The following is a 20,945-nucleotide window of genomic DNA, read 5'->3' as shown; positions in this document are numbered from 1 at the left end:
CAGAAATGATATCTGCTTCCTTTTATCACACATCAATATTGCACAGCTAAAAACTATTTGCATATATCATGGCAACAGAATAGGCCATAAGGGGATCCTTGTGATCATCTAGTCTGACCTCCTGTATAACACAAACTATAAAACTTCCCCAAAATAATTCCTAGAGCAGATATTTTAAAAATACATTCAGTCTCGATTTAAAATGGTCAATGATGGAGAATCTACCACAACCCTTTGTAAATTGTTCCAATGGTTAACAACCCTTGCTGTCAAAAAATTATGCCTTATTTCCAGTCTGAATTTGTGTAGCCTCAATTTACAGCCACTGGATCATGATGGACAATGTTAATTGTCTTGTTGATTTGTGTCCTTAATCTGAGCTCCATCTGCAGTGTTTCAAGAGAAGGGATCTGCCTTTTTAAAATAGTCCATTGGAAATTCCCTAAGTAGGTAGAGACTTCCTTCTTGGATTTATTTTAGTCTGTTCAAATGTTTAACTTTGGTTCTAGAGGTAATCTTACCCCACTGCAACCTGTTCTTGTTTAAAACTCCTAAAAACATTTTCATAGCCAGATAATAAACCTTACAGGCTACTGATGACAAATATGAAGTTTCATTGCCAGATTTCATATATAAGCACACCATTATTTCAATACAGGCAGTTGTTCCAGATCACAATGGGCCCAATACTGTAAGATGCTACAGTGTGTTTAAGGCCCTCAGTTCCCACTGAAGGCAAACATGTAGGCCCTGATCCTACAATGCATAGCACACATGCAGACTGCTGCTCCTGGGTGAAGCCCCACTGAAGTCTAAGGGGCTTCATGTGAATGCAGCAGTTCATATGTGAGTGCTACTCATGGCAGGAGAAGGGCCTTGATTAGGATTTGAGGGCACTCAGCTTATTGCATGAAATCACTGCCCAGTTATACAGTTTATGTGGAGGAATGAAAAAAAACAATCACATAAAAATCAAATACAATGTAAGAAAACAACCAAATCTTTACCTCTGATAAAAACACTTGGATAGGTTCATACACATTAGCTGCAATGGTGCAAACATTGCTGAGCAATGTTTGTTAAAAAGTTTCCATTAGAATGTTTAAAAAATAAAATATTTGTATTGGTCTAAAATTTTGTTTAAGCTTAGTCTAGATCAGAGGCTCTCAACTTTTTTCGAACAACATTCAACCTCAGTGTCACTTAACAGCCTTAACTGATTTTTGACATTTTCCCATCTCCCCGCACCCATTCTTTTGTGTGGGAAAATAAAGACAAGGTTTGTAAAAATTTTAAAGAATAGACAATGCAACAGATTACTTGGTGGTAGGCAGCTAAGGAAATACGGTCTTCTGTGGTCTGTCTCATTTAATTTGCACCTAATATATGTACATTCATTATGTAGCCAAGTTAGTCATGTTTGCATGTGGCGCACAGCTTAACTTCTCTCCAAATATTGGCTTAAAAGTGTTTAGGAGTCATAATGTTCTATCACAAGATTTAAAACACAGATTTCTTGGATTTATAGACAATACTTAACCTAGTAGGCTGATTGTGCCTCCCAGGTAAGATCTTGAACCTCTCTATCTCTTAGTTACCCTGTCCAAAAAATTTGGAGCCCCACTGTTTGTTCATCTCAAAATCTCAAAACACTTTACAAACTTTACCTTCTTTATAATGTTGACCTAACTACAGAGAGCTGAGCCAACATGTATAAAAGACGGGCTGTTGTCTAAATAAATGAAGTATGGGTCAACAAACATAGATCAAGGTTCTATTCCCATTCCTGCTGCAGCTTCCTATTAACTTTTAGGAAGTCACTTTAACACTTTGCTCCTTAGCTACACCATGTAGAAAATGAACCCAATATCTAGGGCATGAATTAGTTTTGATGGTGAAAGAAGATAATGAGTAAATTTTATCAGCTCTTTCCTTTCAATTTTGATATGTAGCCCTGGTCAATTTCTCTGTCACCATGAAGTTCTTCTAGATCAGCTTAACTAACAGAATCATGTCAAGTTTTCTAATAAAGCTATTTATTTATACAGTAGAACCTCAGAATTACGAACACCAGAGTTACAAACTGACCAGTCAACCACACAGCTCATTTGGAACTGCAAGTACACAATCAAGCAACAGTAGCAGAGACCCCCTTCCCCCCCCCCGAAAAAGCAAACATAGTACTGTACTGTTAAATATAAAATACTAAAGAAATAAAGGGAAAGCAGCATTTTTTTTCTGCATAGTAAAGTTTCAAAGCTGTATTAAGTCAACGCTCAGTTATAAACTTTCAAAACAACCATGTTTTGTTCAAAGTTACGACCAACCTCCATTCCCAAGGTGTTCATAACTCCAAGGTTCTACTGTATATTTATTTTTACTAGTCCTGCCCTTGAAAAATGCCTCTTAGATCTGCCAGGTTAGAACTTTTTACCTTCCTGAATTTCTGTTAGATGATTATTTATCAATCATTTTTCAAATTAGTCATTTATCTGGATCAAGATTTTAAACCATGGCTGGATAAAACAATACAGTACTTACCTGCATTTCTTATAAAATAATATATATATATATATTAATATATAAAATAATTTCTTATAAAATAATATTTTACACAGATCTACACTCGTAGTTTAATGATTCTCCAATTAATGGATTTGGGAGCATTCTCCAAAGCCCAATTCAGCAAATCACTTAAACCCATGAATAGTGTTGTTGACTTCAATTGAATTACTCACATATTTATAGTTTAAACATATGCTTAAGTGCTTTGGTGAATTGGGGCTCAGGTGATTTTAAATACATTTCTTCTCTAGTGCATCATCTAAAAAGCATTATTAGTTCATTAAAGGAGCCTGAAAAACCTAACAGTAATTATCCCCAAATTGTAGCTGAAGGAGAGAAGATGAGTGTGAATCTGTCTGGATTACCATATTTGGAAATCAAATGTTAGTATACCAGTTAAAGAAAAGGTATTGAGACCATCCTAAAAGAAAAACTGAAATAAAAATAAGATTTAAAATGATCAATGAATGTTTTGAGTGTAAATTATATACAAAGGATGAAAAAACAAGACACCAAGATATAAAGAGATCCTAGCAGACAAAATAAGTGGAAGTATTTAGAGTTAAGCCTCTTTGTTTAAAAGAACTATTGTAGTACTGATAAGCCAAATTTAACATGGTGCCTGGCCAGTGACACTCAGCCCATGGCTCTCTCCAGTGAGAGGATAAGCAACAGCCTATGATTCAATAATTGTCCAAGAAAAAAAACTGCAATTTCACGCACAGGCATGCACATATGCACACACACACAGGATTTATTACATGTATATTTGTACTGCTAGCAAAATAAATTAAGTTAAAATTTTGTCCTTGACATTTTAACTTTAAGAAACATGCATTTAATTGAAAGTAGCTATTAATTTTAATAACTGTTATATACAATTTTATTTTCACTTGTTACATTCTTTTATATCTCTGTGATTCTGTTCAATGATAAAATGACTCCTTGACTGATAACAGTTGGGTGCCAATGACTTAGGTAATTACAGTTCATGAAATGAACTGCATGTGTTTGCTCTGAAAATCTACAGGTGGAAATATCCTGAGTCCAACTACTTTCATTAGTATTCCTCTGATTTCAGCAGATTATTTTGCACTTAATGTGACCTCATATACTAGAAACATATGCCTCACTTGTTCCACACCTAGAGCATAGAATAAGCCTCTCCATGTGTTAAAAAGCTGAATGCACTCTCTAAGATTTTATTTATTTGTCCTTAGCTCTTTGGAGCAGGGATTATGTCTTCCAATGTGCTTGTAAAATGCCTAGTACAATGGAGTTAACTGGACTATAGTACCAAAACAGAAATAGACAGACTTCAATATAACTTTTAAAATCCAAGAATCTTTCTGGAATGAGAAGGGAAGTTTGAGAAAAATCTTGGCTGTTGTTATCCTGATATGTTAGTGCAGACATTGTTTTAAATTGCAAGGGATTGTACAAAGCAAGAGATGGAAATCAATTAGATTCTTGGAACAATACAGTCCAATTTTCAAATGTGGGCTCCATGTCCAAATCCTGTAGTTGGACGTCCAAGTCAGTATTTAGGACTGTAAATTCCCATTTTGTCGAAGTGCTGAGCTGAGTGTACCCCATTAAGATATCGACATTTGAAAACAGGGCTCTCAAATCTGAAAATAATTAAATAAATCAAACTACTGGTAATTTTACACATTGCTAGTAAAACCTTTTCAAATACCTATGATGGGAGTTGTTCTAAAATCTCCAAGCCCCTGTCGACTCTGTTCGTTGCCAAAATGTAAGGCAGAAATGAAAAAGTTCACAATAGGATGAAGAAAGGTGCCCTATGTTGCAAATAATTATAATTGATCTCATTTTTAAGAGTTCTTTCAGTACCTCTAGCTGAAAATCTTTAGACCATTCATCATATGGTGAATTCCTCACATGGCATCGTCTCAATATCATGTTACGTTTTATCATAACATGATCATTTATTCTATTTTAGCTTAGCCATCTCCAGAGCCTCTATGTGGATACTTTAGCTAGCTCCAAGCCTCTAGGTGAGGTCTATAATATATTGACAGGGGAAATCATGTTAGCGCCTTTCTAGCAAGAACCATAAATCCTTTACTAAAAATGTATTTATATGATATCCTTGGCTCGTGTAGACAAGTCTAATGCAACACTGCCTTTTTTAAAAAAAAAAAAAGTTTAAGAACAGAGATTCATAGTACATTGGAACCAAGCCCTCAACATATCCAAATATGTCATTGCAGCAGCCACTTCACAAGCTAATCGAAGTGCCAGAAGCATAATATAAAGTTCAAAGTATCTCCTATTTGCCATTTTTTGAACAAAATGTGATATGAGAGTATGATCAGTCCTCTTCTGCAGTCAGACTGAGACTTGATCACAGGGGCACCTTCTTTTTCAAAAGTGTCTTGACCTGTAAGAATGCAATAGTATCCACCTGTGTATGGTTATATAACTCTCAGATTGCAACAAAAATTGAAACCACAATTTTTCAATATCAACATCTTGCCCTTTCTCTCAGGTTTTCTAGATAGAGGACATCAGAAAGTTCCTTCAGGAATACTCAAGGTATTCCGCAGTCGGATATGAGGAAATACTTGAAAATGTTGACAAAAATATCTATTTATCTATATAAAAGTATTTAATATACAGAAAATCTTAGCAAGCGATGTAGTTCTTGATACCCTATAACACCCACATGCAAGCCAAAGAATATACACATACATAATGATGCTTCCATATACATGAAGCTTTCAGATGCAGGAAATGTGCCAGAAAACAGTTATGCATGCAAATTAGAACCCCATCTTGCAGCTGCATTCATTGGGGTATGGGGAGAGGGGCGAGGGAGGAAAGAGAGAGGGAGAGACAGGTTCTGCACCAGTTCAAAAATCCACAAGCATGGATGCAATTGTAGAATCAGGTCTTAAACACCAGGTTGAGGCTGACTAAAATTTGCCTCTTTGAGATCAGTGCTTCTTTTGATGCTAAAAGTGAGCTTTTTTTGACATCTTTCTATGGATGCCAACAGCTATGGGACAGACACTATGAATAACAGAAAAGAAAAAAAAAATGTAACCAAAGTCTAAAATGAAATAATGTAACAATATTAAAATAGTGATCAGATTTTCTAAAGATGTCAAACTAAAAAGGAGGAAAGTTATCAGTAAAAATTACTCTTAAGCAGAACTAACATGAGAGTATGTTGCAGTTTTTTTGTAGATTGTTGTCATTAGAAAAAGTAAACTCAGAAATAAATATAATTTGAATACAAACTTTCTGTATTACAGCAAGAGAGGGTTTAGCTATTTTTTTCTTTTGTGTGCACTCCAAAATTAATGCACTTGAAGCACACACAGAAAAAAAGATAGTATAAATTTAGGTAGAAAATTTACCTTTGCAGAAGTAGGATTACATGAAGTGAGCATGACATAAGAACCATTTTACACAGTTCATAATTTTCCCTCTTTACCTTATTTATAATGCAAGAAAGCACAGTTGCTTTCTGTGCTGCATTTTCTAAACAATGTACAATTTCATTCAATGTGTCGTTTTACAGCTAAAATTAGATTTTGCCTTTACCCAGGGTCAGTTTTCTTAGATACAAAAGACAAGGGGAGAAATATTAGATTTTGCTTCATTGTTTTGAATAATTTAAATTAGTTCTCTTTTCTGGGCTACCTGGACAGATAATCTAATATAATTGTAGGTTAGTAAATGTTTCATTTTATTGTAATTATGGGCCCTGTTGTGGAACCCTTACTGTTCTGCTGAGCACTTATTCACCTGAGTAGTATTATTAAAATCAACAGGACTACTTATGTTAGTAAGGGTTCACAGTCATGAATAAGAATTTCACAATCGGACCCTATATTTTTAACTATATTATGGCCATGACAACGTCAAACCTGCGCAATTATGCCCTATAAATATCTTACTGTTCTTTCTTATGTACAAATTGCATTTCACAATAGCAATACAACATTCTAGGGCAAATGCATTTCAGTGTGATTATTGTATGTCTCACTTAATTAGGATCACTCCACATCTGGTTTTGTATATTAAGGGATCACTACAAAATCTATCAGCATCAACAGAAATCTTTTCATTGATTTCAAGTGGCATCGAATCGGGACCTACCACAGAAATTCTAGTAAATAATTGCCCAGAAATACACAATACTACCGGTCATATCTTACTGTTTAATTATGAGTCCTATTATAGATTTGTATTTCAATCAATGTCAAATGAGAAAAAATGAATTCTTTTGTTTAACTGTGCTGTAACTTTGTATCTCAATGTAAATATATTTTGTAGTTAACTCCTCCTTGACATACCAAGGACGGCATAGGTGAAATCCTGCCTATGCCGTATGGGTGAAATCAATGACAAAACTCCAATTGACTTTGACTTTAATGATGTCAGAATTTCACCTGTCTTGCTCAGACTATGCTACTAAAAGTAGCTCATTGCTTGTCATTAAGTGTATCTTCAGCCTGGATAGTGTAATATATCTATTGTAAAAGCAAATGGCAAACTTTAGTAAAATGATAAAGTATTTTAAAAAATTTAACTGGACTTTCAGCACTATGCTTTTGGTATTATAAATTGTTCAGTAATACTACTTTTTGAAGACTGGATATTTTTGACCCACACAGTACACATTTTAATGTTTCCAGCTATTCTACTTCTCTTTCGGTTATACTCTAAAATGAGTATTTTAAAATTAGTGGGGGGGAAGGGGGGAAACTTACCTAGTTGGTATTTTGAGTAATAATTCATCATTTGTCCAGTACTGCATGATTGTCTCTTATGCCTTTTTCTTATATTCATATCAGTGGTCTCCCATTGTGGTCTTTTTCTTATGTTTATTTTGTTAAGAACTTCAGAACTAGCAGCAGGGCTCTCATTATTTACACATTTGTTTGATTTTTTGCTGTCTAATTGGTCATCCAGCATTGCAGTCATTTTGGAAGGATTAGTTCCCTTACATGTCTCCACATCCTTTTCTTTTCCCTTTAATACATCTTGCCTACCAGAATAGGACCTTAAAGTACAATGCCTTTTTTCTTCAGTGTAGGTCTGATTGCTTCTATTTTCAACAGCTTCCGGAGAGTAAATGTTTAACTTAAATGATTTATGCTGTTCGATATGGTTGAGTTTTCTCAGAAATATTCTACAATCTTTAAAGGTTTTGGCTCTCCATGTACTTTGACTCATTTTAAGTTGGTTCTGTGCTTTTCCAACATTTTTTTGATTATAACTTGTTCCATTTATCTCTGAATGTGATTTAAAAATATTTGTTAAACCAGGATGTGTGCTGAAGTCCGACAATTCTATTGTCTGTGGAAGAAATGTATCTTTGACTTCAGTTCCAGTTGACAAGATTCTATTGTGAGATTCTAAGATTTCAGTGGGCTGGGTTTTTACTGTACTTTTTCCTTGGTTCATGGACACTACATCACTGATTTTCCCACTTGTATTTTTAAAAAACTGGCTTTGGCAGAAAAATCTTAAGTTTCGCCTTTTAGATTTCCAGTCACCTGTTCCATGGTTATACATTTTTTTCACTTGTCTCCACCTGTCATGTTGTAACTTCTTAAATTCAGTTCTTCTTAATTTGGCTAGTGTGAAATTACTTTTCATATTTAAGACTGGAGCCTGGACCATTTTATGCAAAATTTGTAATTTCCCAGCTGGCTCTGAAGGAGAGGATAGTGCAAACTTTTTAAAGTGCTTTCTGAAAGGAGTAGTATTAAGATCAGATTGTTTACTTCCCATCTTCATCTCTCTAGTACTAATTACTTCCAAAGGATTGCGAGCATTTGCCTTTCTCACTAGAGAGAGGGACTGTGTTTCTGTTGTTTGCATAAACCAAGTACTAAGTTCATTTATATTACACTTCTTCTGGAAAAGCATTTTTATAGGTGATGCTTCAAGTTCTACAAGGCAGGTGTCCAAAGGTCTTGACACTTTAATGCTACAATCTTGTTCAACATGATGGCTTTTTTCATATAAACGCTTTTCAAATTCATTTCCACCCACTTGCAACCAGGTATTAGTTATCTGTTCAAATCTATTATTTAGTTCTTCCAACAAAGAGTCACGTGAAGTGGAAGTAGCCCACCACCTGAGAGAAGGATTTGATGAAAAAATGGGATCCAGTGATATTTCATTAACAGACCTGAATTCATTTACCTCTGAACCCTTTTCTTCACTCCCTGGATTTTTAGTTTCTGAGGTATCGTTGGATACTATCTTCAGATTTGATTGCATATGTTTTTCCCTTTGATCCTTAGCTTTTTTCAAACGGAGCTTATATGATTTACGTAGCAAGGCACTTCTACAAGTAAATGTGCTAGAAGATGCTAATGAATGTAAGAAATGCAGTGATGGTCTTCTGTCTCTAACAGAATGCCTCAAAGGAATTTCATGTTTTCTTGATTCTGTAGTAATCACAGATGAAACCGTGGTAGTGTCATTCTGAACGTTCTTTATTTCATTCATCTTATTGCACGGTTGATTATTCTTCTCTTGTGATATTTTTTTTTCTAACACATGCTGTTGCTGTAATGGAGGTAGGCAGCCACTAATACTTACTTTTCTTTCCTGAGGTGAAACTCTATTAACAGTCACTGATATGCCAGAGATTTTTACCTTTGCTGGTCTACCAGGCTTTCTAGTGATAGTTAAAGGCTTCTGATTTGGTTGTATGATATTGCTGTAAAGGTGTGGTAACAGTGGATTATTCTTGATAGGTCTAATATATTCATAACCAGACCCAGAGACTTCATTTTCAGTAGCAGAATTCTGTAAGACTTTTACTATTTCTGCAAAACCACTTTCAGTTTCTGTATTTTGCCTCAGTTCACTACAGTCATTTGTAAAATTGGAATCATGTTGTGTAGGCATAGCATTAATTATATTGATATTACCTTCAGAAACATGCCTTTTAGTTCTTCTTGACCTTCCGAAAACAACTGTCACAGTAATATTCTTGTTACTGATAACTTCTTTCATCACTGTTACATCAGATTTGGTGGTTTTCCCAACACTGGTGGGTTCACTTCTAAGGTCACTATTTTCAGCCATGTTTATTTTAGGCTTTGGAGGTCGTCCAATTGGTCGCTTAACCTGTTTTACAACCTGAGGCCCTATTTTTTTAGGCCTACCAGGTTTTCTTTTTAAAACAGGTTCATTGCCACTATTTGATTTTTCCACAGTTTCTTCACTTTGCTTAAAATAATTTAAGTCAGTTTCACCTGCTGCACAAGTATCTGCAGTTGTCTCAGCATTATCAAAATTTGATTCCTCTTTACTGTCACTTTCATTACCATTATATCCAGAGTCTCCAATGCAGATTTCATGAACAAGATCACTTGTTTTAGATTTTTTTCCTGATATTGTGTCTGGATGCTTCTGAAATAAACAAAGATTGGTGTTTGCTGTAGAAGATGCACTGGCAGCAGTTAAAGTATATTTCACTCCTTCACTACTATTAACCTCTGAGACAAACATAAGTTTTATTGGGCTAGAGTAACCTAGGAGAGATGCACTCTCCCCAACTTCAGATCTTGTTTGTACATCCCCATTACTGAAAGTCAATCTGCCTGAATCAGATGATGAAGTTTTCAAAAGGTTGTTACCAAGTCCTTGATCTAGAACTTCTTTGTATTTTCTTGTTGGCACACACTCTGTTTTGCATGTATTGCTGCATGACAAGTGAGACTGGGGGAGGAAACTCTGTCCTGCACATCCTTTTTCACCCATGTTAAAATGTAGGCCTCTCCTAGCAGTTTCGTTCATATCACACTCAAATGTACTGGATATTTTATAACTATCCAACAATGGACTTTTAGTCTTTTTGGCTATGTTTATTGTATCTTCCAAGCGCTCCACAACAACTTGTAGATTTGTGTTCCTTACAATCTTATTTACATCAATAGATCTTTCAGCTTGAAGATCTTTAACGATATTATCTCTCTCCAAATTTTCAGGAGATTTTTTTGTTTTGGAGGATTTTCTACATAAAAAGTCATTTGTTACATATACAGAGTACCATCCAGGAGGCACAATGTTACGTTTAGTTCTGCCCAAGATTCCATTATATTCCCCCTTCAAAGGACTCTGATCACGCTCTTTTTCAATTGCATAATCTCCTTGTGTTTTTGCAAAGTTAGTCTGGTCTACTATAGTAACATTGTTTTCTGAAAATGCTACAAAACCAGAGTTAGTTTCAAAATTATTCAGAGGTAGTCCCATTGATTCTGCTTGACACACTGGCAAAGACATGGATTTAGCTTGACATCTCATACCTAGATTGTCAGGATTTTTTAAAGCTTTGTCTTCGAACATGTTGTAACTGTCTCCTTTGTTTGCTGACATTTTACCATATTTTTTGGTAGACTTCTTTACATTTCTCTCTAAAGTTGACTTTTTCCTTATAAAAGTTTCATCAAGACTTGCAAGTTCCCTCTTGATTTGCAAAGACTGTCGCCTAATCAGTGGTGAATCAGGAGAATTATACATTGCGAATAAAGTTTCCTGACGTTTGCGAAATCTGGTTTGGATAATTTTATTTTCCACTTGTTTATCATGTTGGCTCAGTAACTCCATAAAAGTGTAATCACTTGCTTTAGCATCGTGCAATAGAGATGTTATGAAGTCCCCCAATTTTACATTATCGTTTTCTGGTGCCCTGTTACTCTCAGACAATTTTACAAGATTGGTTGTTATATCTGTAGTTTCTATTGATTTTAATTTTTCATTAATACGATCAATTAAATCTTGAAAAATGGCAGAATGTTCACCATTTTCAAACTTTTCAGAATTTATAACACATTTGCTGCTTTCTTGATCTGTTGACAGCCGCGTTTCATTTGAGTAACCAAATCCTTTTCCTTTGCATAGTTTACCTTCATCTTCATACTCTCTATTGCTTCCTTCTGCTGGCAAGAGAGATGGAGGTTGATTAATGGTTATTTCAAATTTGTTGTCTAAAGCTGGAAAATCTATAGGTGATCCTTCCAATGTTTCAGTTTCATTACTTTGTACAGGTGACAATGGAGGGGGTGATGGGCTGCGAGATCTACTAGAACTTTTAATGCTGTTTGACAAATCATAGTCTTCGGTTGAAGAAAAGGATGTACAAGTTGCTGCCGTCACAGAGTACTTGTTGTTATAGTTTTGTAGTTGTCCTGTATAGCACCTATGAGGATTACAACTGTGAGAAATCCTTTTATTCACTACTGTCTTAATACATCCAGTAGCTACAGTCTGACATGGCAAACAGTGTAAATCTTTACTACAAACACACAGAGATGGTAAACAAGTGTTTGGATTTTGATTTTGTAAACAGCATCTTTTTGTCACCATATGTCCATCAGAACTACAAAATGGAACATGGATATCATCTTCAATGAGGGAGTTCTGAATTTCTGAATGGATAATATGAGGTTGCAGGCAACTGCAAAGTGAAGGAACATTTTTGTCTTGGATTAAAAATTTCAAAATAGCCAAAATCTGCTGCCAGTGGTAAGAGCACAAGGATTCCAAAACCTTGTTTAGTGCCGATTTTCCTTTTTCCAATTTAGTTGCTTCCTCTGATTTTTCACCAACTGTTGAACTGAAAACAAAAACAAATCAAAACAAAAAATAAATTACAGTAAAATATGATGTATGTTACAGTTTTAACTGTTAAACAGAAGACTGAAATCCTGAAAAGGCATGGAAAAATTATTTCCATTTCCTTTACATAGTTCATTTATCGTATTTGCAAATTTCTAATAGAACTATTTCACTACAGCTGATATGTATGTTATATACAGTACAATATTTCTAGCATGTTAAGTAGGAAAATATTCAGTGAAAAAAACATTTTACTCAACAAAGGAAAAATTGTTTGAAATCCAGCATTTCTCAAATACAATAATTATAATACTATTTATTTCATGGCATCTTTCATCCAGTATTTCAAATTTCCTTGCAAACATTAATGAATTAACCCTCACAACAAACATGTGAGGTAAGTATTATCCTTATTTTACAGGTGTAAATGGAGAGGGGTAAAATGATTTGTCCAATGTCCAGTGTCACAGTGGATGCTTGTGGCAGAGACAGGGAGAGAACCCCTCTCCTCTGACTCCAGATTATGTGTTTTAACCACAAGACCATCCCTTCCTTACTGTATGTGTTATGCAGCACAGCCCATAAGATGTTCAATATGAACTTGAAAAATTTGTTTAAAAGGACATTCAACCTTAGTAGGCCATAGAAATAACTTTAGAAGCCATCACTGACGTTAATGTTCTTTTAAGATATAGATTCCCTTTTTTACCCCAGTAGCATAAATCTGCCACAGACTTCCACTGCATCTCTCTCAAAACACACACACACACACACACACACTAGAAGACAAAAAAAGGAAGTAAATAACTTGCAGACCAAATGAGATTGAATCCCTTTAAATATCAGGTTAACTTAAGTGTCTATATCTAAATAAGACTTCAAAATAGCTGTTCTCAGATACTCAACCAAAACAAAATCAGTTATAAAATACTATCTTCTTAACTACTGATTTCTCAACACAAATTTATTAAAACTAAAGTTACTACTTACCTAATCAATCATTTAAATTGAAAAGCTGAAAATGTTCCATTGTAGAAATAATAGATCTTTCTTCAACTAAACACAAAAACCACTGTTGAATAGTAACTAAAATAAAATAGTTATCCTCTATAATTCAGAACTTTTACTGGTACCAATAGCAAGAGCAGCAAATAATATTAAAAGTATTCTGTTTTAGAAAAGTATATATTTTTTAAACATATCACCAAACTCTGAACATGACACTAACTATTCACCCTATTCCTCTTGCCAATCATTTTCAACATTTAAATCTCCATTTTGGCAAAATTTCATTTTGATTGGTTTTACATTTTAATATACCATGTATATAAATTATTAATTCATTACTCAACAAATGTAAACAAACTAGTATCCTGTCTGAATGATAAAAAGCCATAAATTACTTCATCGTTCTTACTAAGATTTGTACATGCATAGTTTTGTATGTATAAATTATTGCCCGAGGTAAGTTTTAAGTTGTATGCTATAAAAGCAATCAACTATGCTTAATAATTCCTGGTGATTTTCTTCCTCTCCTGAAACATTTTATATAAAAGTTTGAAGGTGTTCAAAGTGAACCATCAGGTTGATGCTACTATCTCTTAAAATCCTAACTGAATCCTGATGTTATTAGCTGAACTTGTAATTAAAATTCAATTAAATGACATGAAAAGACAAAATTATTTGCATCTGTCATCTAAAATGAAACTCTACTGTATTGTGGAGCCTGTAATGATATTACCACCATGAGTGAGTTTAGGACCCAATCAGCTAACCTTATTTTATGTGGAACTCCAATTATAGCAATAATAAAATGTAGAACAACTTATCAGATTTATTGAAATACCAAAAACAAACCGATCAACCAAAAAAACAACAAAAAACAAAAATCAAACAAAAATACAAAAGCCAAGACTGAAAGCGAAATAGAAAAATTAGATTAAAAATTGACTTCTGTAATCACACTGGATAGATAAATAAATAAAAGGTATTTTCTATTTTTTTTTTTTAATTTAGGAACACATTTTGTCATTTAAAAATAGAAATAAAAATTCTTGAACATAGTAATAGGGCTTTAACATGTTATTTAATAGTTTGTTCAGTAATATTATATGCTGTAGTTTAAAGAAACACCTATCAAATTACAACTTTGATAAGCACTTAATTCACCGTGATTGGTGTGGTAAAAAATACCTACATAAACTGAAGCCTCCAGACAGGAATCTGTCTTTATATGCTCTCCACGCATATAAATGCGTTATCAATTATGGACTATTAGTGTTCTTTATAAGATTACTTTTTTAAACATTTGACGAATCAAGAATATTAGAACATCCATCTAAAGAAAATATATGCTCACTAGTGTAAGAAACTTCAGTGTTCCTAAAGGTCTCTCAAAGTTATGGGCCAGGTCTTCCAGCTCAAAGCTTGCCACTGAAGGTTTTCCCACTGTGTACAGTTATTCTCAGGTGTGCACAGTCACTATTGCTTGTACACCACCGCTTCCCTGGCCATCAGTAGAGTGGGTATGACATCCCTATACTCCAGTGATCCTTAGTTGCCAGAACAGCCCTATAAAATCATATGCAGCTCATGCTGCTCTAACTTATGCATGGACTATGTGATCCCAGGTTCAGGGGAATGCAAAATGTTAAGAGTTACCTTTGCACCACCCTGCACTAAAGTATGTTGAGCACAGCTTGGCTGCTGCGCAGGACATAGGCCTAAAAATCTGTTTAAAACAAAGCATTTACTTTAAAGAGATACGAACATTTCTACAGAGGGATTTTGTGTATATGTAAACGAATTCATTCAACTTTCATGTTTTTAATAGCTTTCCAACCACTTTCGTTAAATATTAAAGAGTTGTGCTTCAGCAAATTCTTTCCCCTCTTTTTCTCTTTCATCCTGTTGTGTCGTCATTATACAGAATCTATAGTATCACAGTAATTCCCATGGCAAAAAGTGGCAGTGTCAAACACAGAGGTCCAGGTTACTAGCCCTGTAGAGTCATACATGAATCTTTCCCCTTCCTGTGCGCAGCGGTAGCTACAATTCCTGTCTTCACAGGACTCTTCATCTTTTTATGAATTCCATGGTAGAGGTTCTGTGGGTACAGGGTTCATGTAGAAGGAGGGGATAGAAACGGGTTGGGTTAGGGGCAAGAGGATCAACACATCTTGTCCGCCAAAGTGAAGCAATTCACAGATTCGGTGGAAATTATAATAGAACCTGGGACTGTATTATCCTTTCTACTGAGATCCCCTGCTCAGTGCCAGGGGCAACAACTGGAAAACTGGTGATTATTTGTGGGGGTCAAAGTTTGCACAAAGGCATAGGGTCATCACATAGTGACCCACCAAATTTGAGGACAGGTGTCATGGCCTATTTTGTATAGAATTAACATATAAAATATCAAGATCTGTTTTCTCTTCCAACCCAAGGAAACTATCAAAGAGGAACTGGGAGAGGGATAGCTCACTGGTTTGAGCATTGGCCTGCTAAACCCCAGGTTGTGAGTTCAATCCTTGAGGGGTCCATTTAGGGATGTGGGGCAAAAATTGGGGATTGGTCCTGCTTTGAGCAGGGGGTTGGACTAGATGACCTCCTGGGGTCCCTTCCAACCTTGATATTCTATGATTCTAAACAAGATTTTCTCCCTCGGAGTTCCAGCCTCAGCTTTTTCCTCCAGAGATGCTTTATAACATGATTACAGCTTCTATGAAGAAATGAGCAGAAAGGAAACTGGACTTGGGAGGAACAAAAATGTTTTCAAGTAGTCAACGGGAGAACAAAAAAAAATTACTGGCCATATAAATTATCTGTATAAATGTTCTCCCTTTTTCTATGCCCCAATGCATATATTTAATAAATAAATATATTGGCTGAAGAAAGTTTAACAAATTAAATGAATAAAGCTTTCTGAACAGATTAGTAGTAAAATAAGCATTCAATTTATACAGATCGGTTTGCAGTTGAAAACTGATAAAACAATTTTGTGCGACTCCTATACTTTAGGACATTTTAATTTTCTAAAGTGTGCCTAATTTATTAGCAGACCATCATATTTTGAGAATCAGTCTTCCTTGTGACAATTATTTTTGCTTTATAAATATGTTCATTGTAGCAATAACTGTCAAAAGCAAGTTCTATCATGAACTTATTAGACTAATAGTAAATTTGTGCCTAAGGAGTAAGTCAAATGAGCCAGTATATGGTCTTTTTTTCTTTTGTTTTACTGAATGAGCAAAATCAATCACACATCAGTGTTGTTGTAAATTTATGTGCAAAAGCATTGAAGTGCTTTACTACAAATTACAACGTAGAAACACGTTAACTAAACAATTAAATTCATACAATCAGATTTAGGTATATAACAACACAAAGAGGAAACAGAATTACAGTACATTTACAACACAAGACAAATACATGGAATTCATTAGAAAATATTGTAATAAATAATTCATGAATTATAGTGCAATTGATTTATGCATAAATATAACTAATTGCCTAAAAATCAGTTATTAACAAAATCTGTCAAAAAATCAAGGCAGCCACAGAGTTTTACTAAATTACTGCGACAATGGAAATACTGCAATTAAAAAACAAATACAAGTATTTGTACTGTAAACAACTAAAAAAAAAATCAGTCTCACTAAAGTTAATATACAATTTAATATAAAATTGTCATTAGCTACCAGAAATGGTTTAAACAACTTTACTGAGCAGTAGTTCTAAAAACAGAGGCACTGTTTTTTAATATAAAATACTTGAGAAACATTCAAATAAGTAGAAAGCATGTAGGGCTTGCTTTCGCCTTCATTTAAAAGTCTGCTGAAACATGAATTTTCAGAAATTGTCAATTACGAAGTAGTGACTGGTAACTGAATTTATAAAACAGTTCAAAGGTACAACTTAAATGACATTTAAATGGAATACACTGGAGTTAGGGAAGGGGAACCTACACATTTCCCTGCCTTTCCTTAGTTGTGTAATCAAAAGTTAATCTAATAATTAGAAACAAATAATTCTGTTTCTTTTTAAACACTTACAGGTCGAGCATCATCTATAAACTATCAAAAAATATTTTAATATACTATTTCTGACCAAAAAAATAAATAAATACAAGTACTAAAATGCTGAAAATTAATTATAATATTACATATAAAACTACTGATCACTGTTAAGTGAATAGTAAAATGATCCCTGATTTTATGAATCCTGTCAATTTTTGGTCAGGTCATCTTTTAAATGATATAAAAAGTGTACTGTAACTTGCCTTCAATATAAACTTCTGACTCAATTTATAATATTGTCTGAGGAATAAAAATTTTTTAGTGTGGTACAAATATTAGGCAATGTATTGAAGCCCCCAAAACTTCTGCAAGTAAAATTCTGTATAAAGAGAGATTTCGAAACCTTTAGGTACTGTTAATTTTGTTTTCCACTGGGGAGTATACATCAACAAATTCATCTTTCTGGCCCTCACAAAATATGGCTTAATTCTTTAAAAATCAACGATGACCCTGACACCTGCTTATATGTATCCTACTTGTTATTAGATACAATTATTTTTACAGAAGGATTCCATTTCTAATATGCAAGTAAACCTTAATAGTTGAAGAGGGTACACTATAGATCTAAGAGACCAAAAGATTGATATGTTGGTGGTTGTGCAGTTTCACTTAACTTCTTATGGATTAATTTATTTTAAAAAATAAGAAATTACCTGTAATTAGGTTAATAGCCAAGAGCTAGATTTTACCATAAATTTTTGAGGGAAACTTCCCACTGAGTTCAAGTTTCTTTTGAAAGTCAATTACATGATGTGGCCCTACACGTGTAATGTATTCTTACATTCACATAGGATACTCAGCCTATACAAAGGCAAATTTAAGCAAAAAACATGTCTGACAATGTATGTGTGTGAGAAAATTTACAAAAAGTAGAAAAAAGGGTAAGTGTTTCTGGATATGTTTGATTTGGTTTAGAAAAAGCAATCTAAACCTAAATTTTAATTGGAAAAAGGGCACAGATGTTTAATTTCGAATGTATAAAGCAAGTATTCATTCTTATGTAGACACATGCTTTATGACATTACACCACCAAAATTACATATTATTTAAAATCCAATGTAAATACTTGGAAATTAATTTAAAAACTGCAATCTGAAGACAGCTAGTCTCTCTTAGATTCTATTAAGTCACATATTTTAAATGAACTGCCTAGCTTCTACCAAATTTATAATGAATTTATACTACTGAAAGTTCAAAACAGCTTCACTGTTTAATATTTGTGAATCTGTCAAGACCCTGAACTGTAAATTTGGTTATTAGCAAAACAATAGTGTATCGGCCCACCAAAATGAAAACTTGATATTCATTTTGATAAACTGAAAAGGTTTGAAATGTCACAGCAGCAAATACATTATAGTTACAGTGAGTTTTTTGTTTTTCAATATAAGGAGTGTGACAATCCTTAAATGAATTTAAAGTAGTCATAACATTAACTAACCAGCACATTTAATATCCATTCTCAAGCTCATTCTGTGCACATTATGAACATGCTCTAAGTTGCATTCCAACTTTCTTCTTAAACTTTAGAAGTTGTCTTATTCTCCAAACTAAAAAGGAAAATTAGGTTAATAATTAAGTTTATTTTATACTTAGTATTCCATCTTCTTTCATATTTAATAATTCTATAGCTACAGTAATTTGTCAGTTTTCATAAATGTATATTTTGTAAACACCAATTTCTTGCTAAATGAACAACAAAATTCTTCTTAAAATGATAAAAATGCAGTTTTATGTCTGCTATCACACATTTTTATTAATGAAATGTTTTGGTTTTTTCTAGTTGTATTGGAGATCTAGTTATGATGTTTTTATTATTTTCTTCCACAGAATGTACTACCTCCTACTAATACTTCACATATCCATTTCCTTGGTAAGGAACTAACTTTGTAAAAGAAAAACAATCCCTTGATTTGTGTATTCTGAACTACTTACAAACTATTGCAAGTATTTTGTGAAGTATAAAAGTTTACAAACCATGGGTCATGAATTTCGATAATAAGATGGTTTATTCAATGGCTAATGTGGTTCTTTATCAACTAAAAATAATGCTTCACATGACAAATACTTGTTTTCCCCAAACATTTTATGCTATTGACTACTAAAGAAAACCTGAATATTTTTCACCTATTTATACAAGGATTTTATTAAATACACACTATCAGAATTAAGGGAGAACTCTATAATTCTGTCCACAGTGAAAACCCTGAATAAAACTACTTTTCAAAAGGCATGTATGTGGTTTTTGAACTGTATAATTTCATGTCTTCTGTCAGTGTGAGCATATGTATTTCTCGTATGTGTGTGTATACAGACAGACATATACACACACACACACACACACACACCCCCCAAACAATTTGCTAACAATTAATCTACACAGGCTTGCTGCTGTTTTTGCAGCTGCCAGTCCCTGAATCTGTCATATTAAATAACCCAGTGTCTGGTAATCGAAGTTTCTTCTTCGGCGGAGTCTTCAGTGTTCCAGATCTTTCTTTAACTTTGTATTCTAAAGTGCTGTGAGGTACCCCATAAATTCCTTGTGCTTTGGAAACACTCATTTTCCCACTCATTACCATAGCAATAGCTTCTTCCATTATTTCATGATCGTATTGCCTATAACGGCCACGTTTTTTCCTTGGTTGTTTATTGTCTTTGCGATCCAAACCATCTTCTGTATTTTCAGATGTTCCATCAACTGTTCCATTCTTAACATTAAGACATAAAGAAGAGAGGTCCCCATGCAGAAAGTAGGAGTCAACACTTGAGTGAGTTACAGGTCCAGAACATTCAATTTTGTTCTGTTTAGGGAGTATATTTTTCAGTTTTTGAAGAGCTGATCCGTCTAAGACTGAGGAGGTTTTGGAAACATGGTACATGACATCCAGAAGACCAGCATTATCAGATTGTGGTTTGGACACAGAACTTATTCTTAGCTGAGGAATTTTTAACTGTACAGTAGGATTTGAAGTTTCATATTGTAGATTTTCACTTTTTTCTTTGAACTGAGTGACCATTCTCTGTAGAGTTAACTGGTGGAGGTAACTGGAAGCTGTTGGGAATTTTAATTCTGAGGTTTCAAGTAGACTTAGTTTACTTTTTTCTGTGCGCTCTGCTTGAGCTCTTGCCCACAAGGCTACTTTTTGCAGCACTGCACAAGTTTCTTTTCTGTCTTTAAATGAATAACTATCATTGAAATCTCGAGTTTTGTTTTTAAAAAGTGCAGGCTTTCCTGCTGGTAAGGCTTCTAAGTGGAGAAGTAAAGTTTTTTGAGGTATGCCATAAAGTATGCCTGCTTTATTTATGTCCAGTGCTCCAGACTGAATGTCTTTCAAAGCTTTTGAGAGCAAACCATCTGCAAACTCAGCACTTCTTTCCACATAGTCCTCTCTGTGTCTGTGTAGTCTCCTGGATGGATGGAATGAAACGATGGTAAACTGATGTATGAGAGACTCTCACACAGCTATGGAAGGGAAGGGTCCACTCCTTTATTATACTCCTTGCTTAGGTAACATCACTGCTTCTGATACTTTTAAGTCTTTGAGATGTAGTAGTTACTGATTATCATAGTAAAATGCTACAATGTGTCAAAATCATACGGTGGCTTCTACAGCAGCCCTTCCAAGAACTTTAAATCCTAGTTCAGTATTTGATAATATTCTCATGTGTTTGTTATTTTCCCTTTGA

At 34.2% G+C, this 20,945-nt stretch overlaps 1 protein-coding gene across 12 annotated transcripts in view; it reads right to left on the bottom strand.

The window, feature by feature from the left end:
• Positions 1 to 20,945, bottom strand: part of LCORL (ligand dependent nuclear receptor corepressor like) — a 182,311-nt gene that overhangs the window by 14,606 nt on the left and 146,760 nt on the right. For 4 of the 12 annotated variants that reach the window (XM_073342415.2, XM_073342424.2, XM_073342421.2 and 1 more), the window contains 2 exons: positions 7,314 to 12,184; positions 431 to 4,196 (listed from right to left, as the gene is read on the bottom strand). The exons of 1 other annotated variant lie outside the window; for it this stretch is intronic. In XM_073342415.2, coding sequence (XP_073198516.2) covers positions 4,024 to 4,196; positions 7,314 to 12,184 — 5,044 coding nt within the window. In that variant the 3' untranslated portion in view covers positions 431 to 4,023. 7 more of the 12 variants (XM_073342419.2, XM_073342418.2, XM_073342423.2 and 4 more) reach the window with 5 other exon arrangements.

Source organism: Lepidochelys kempii, chromosome 4, assembly GCF_965140285.1.
Source record: "Lepidochelys kempii isolate rLepKem1 chromosome 4, rLepKem1.hap1, whole genome shotgun sequence".
Classification (NCBI taxonomy): Eukaryota; Metazoa; Chordata; order Testudines; family Cheloniidae; genus Lepidochelys; species Lepidochelys kempii.
This window is presented reverse-complemented; position numbering and strand designations above follow the sequence as displayed.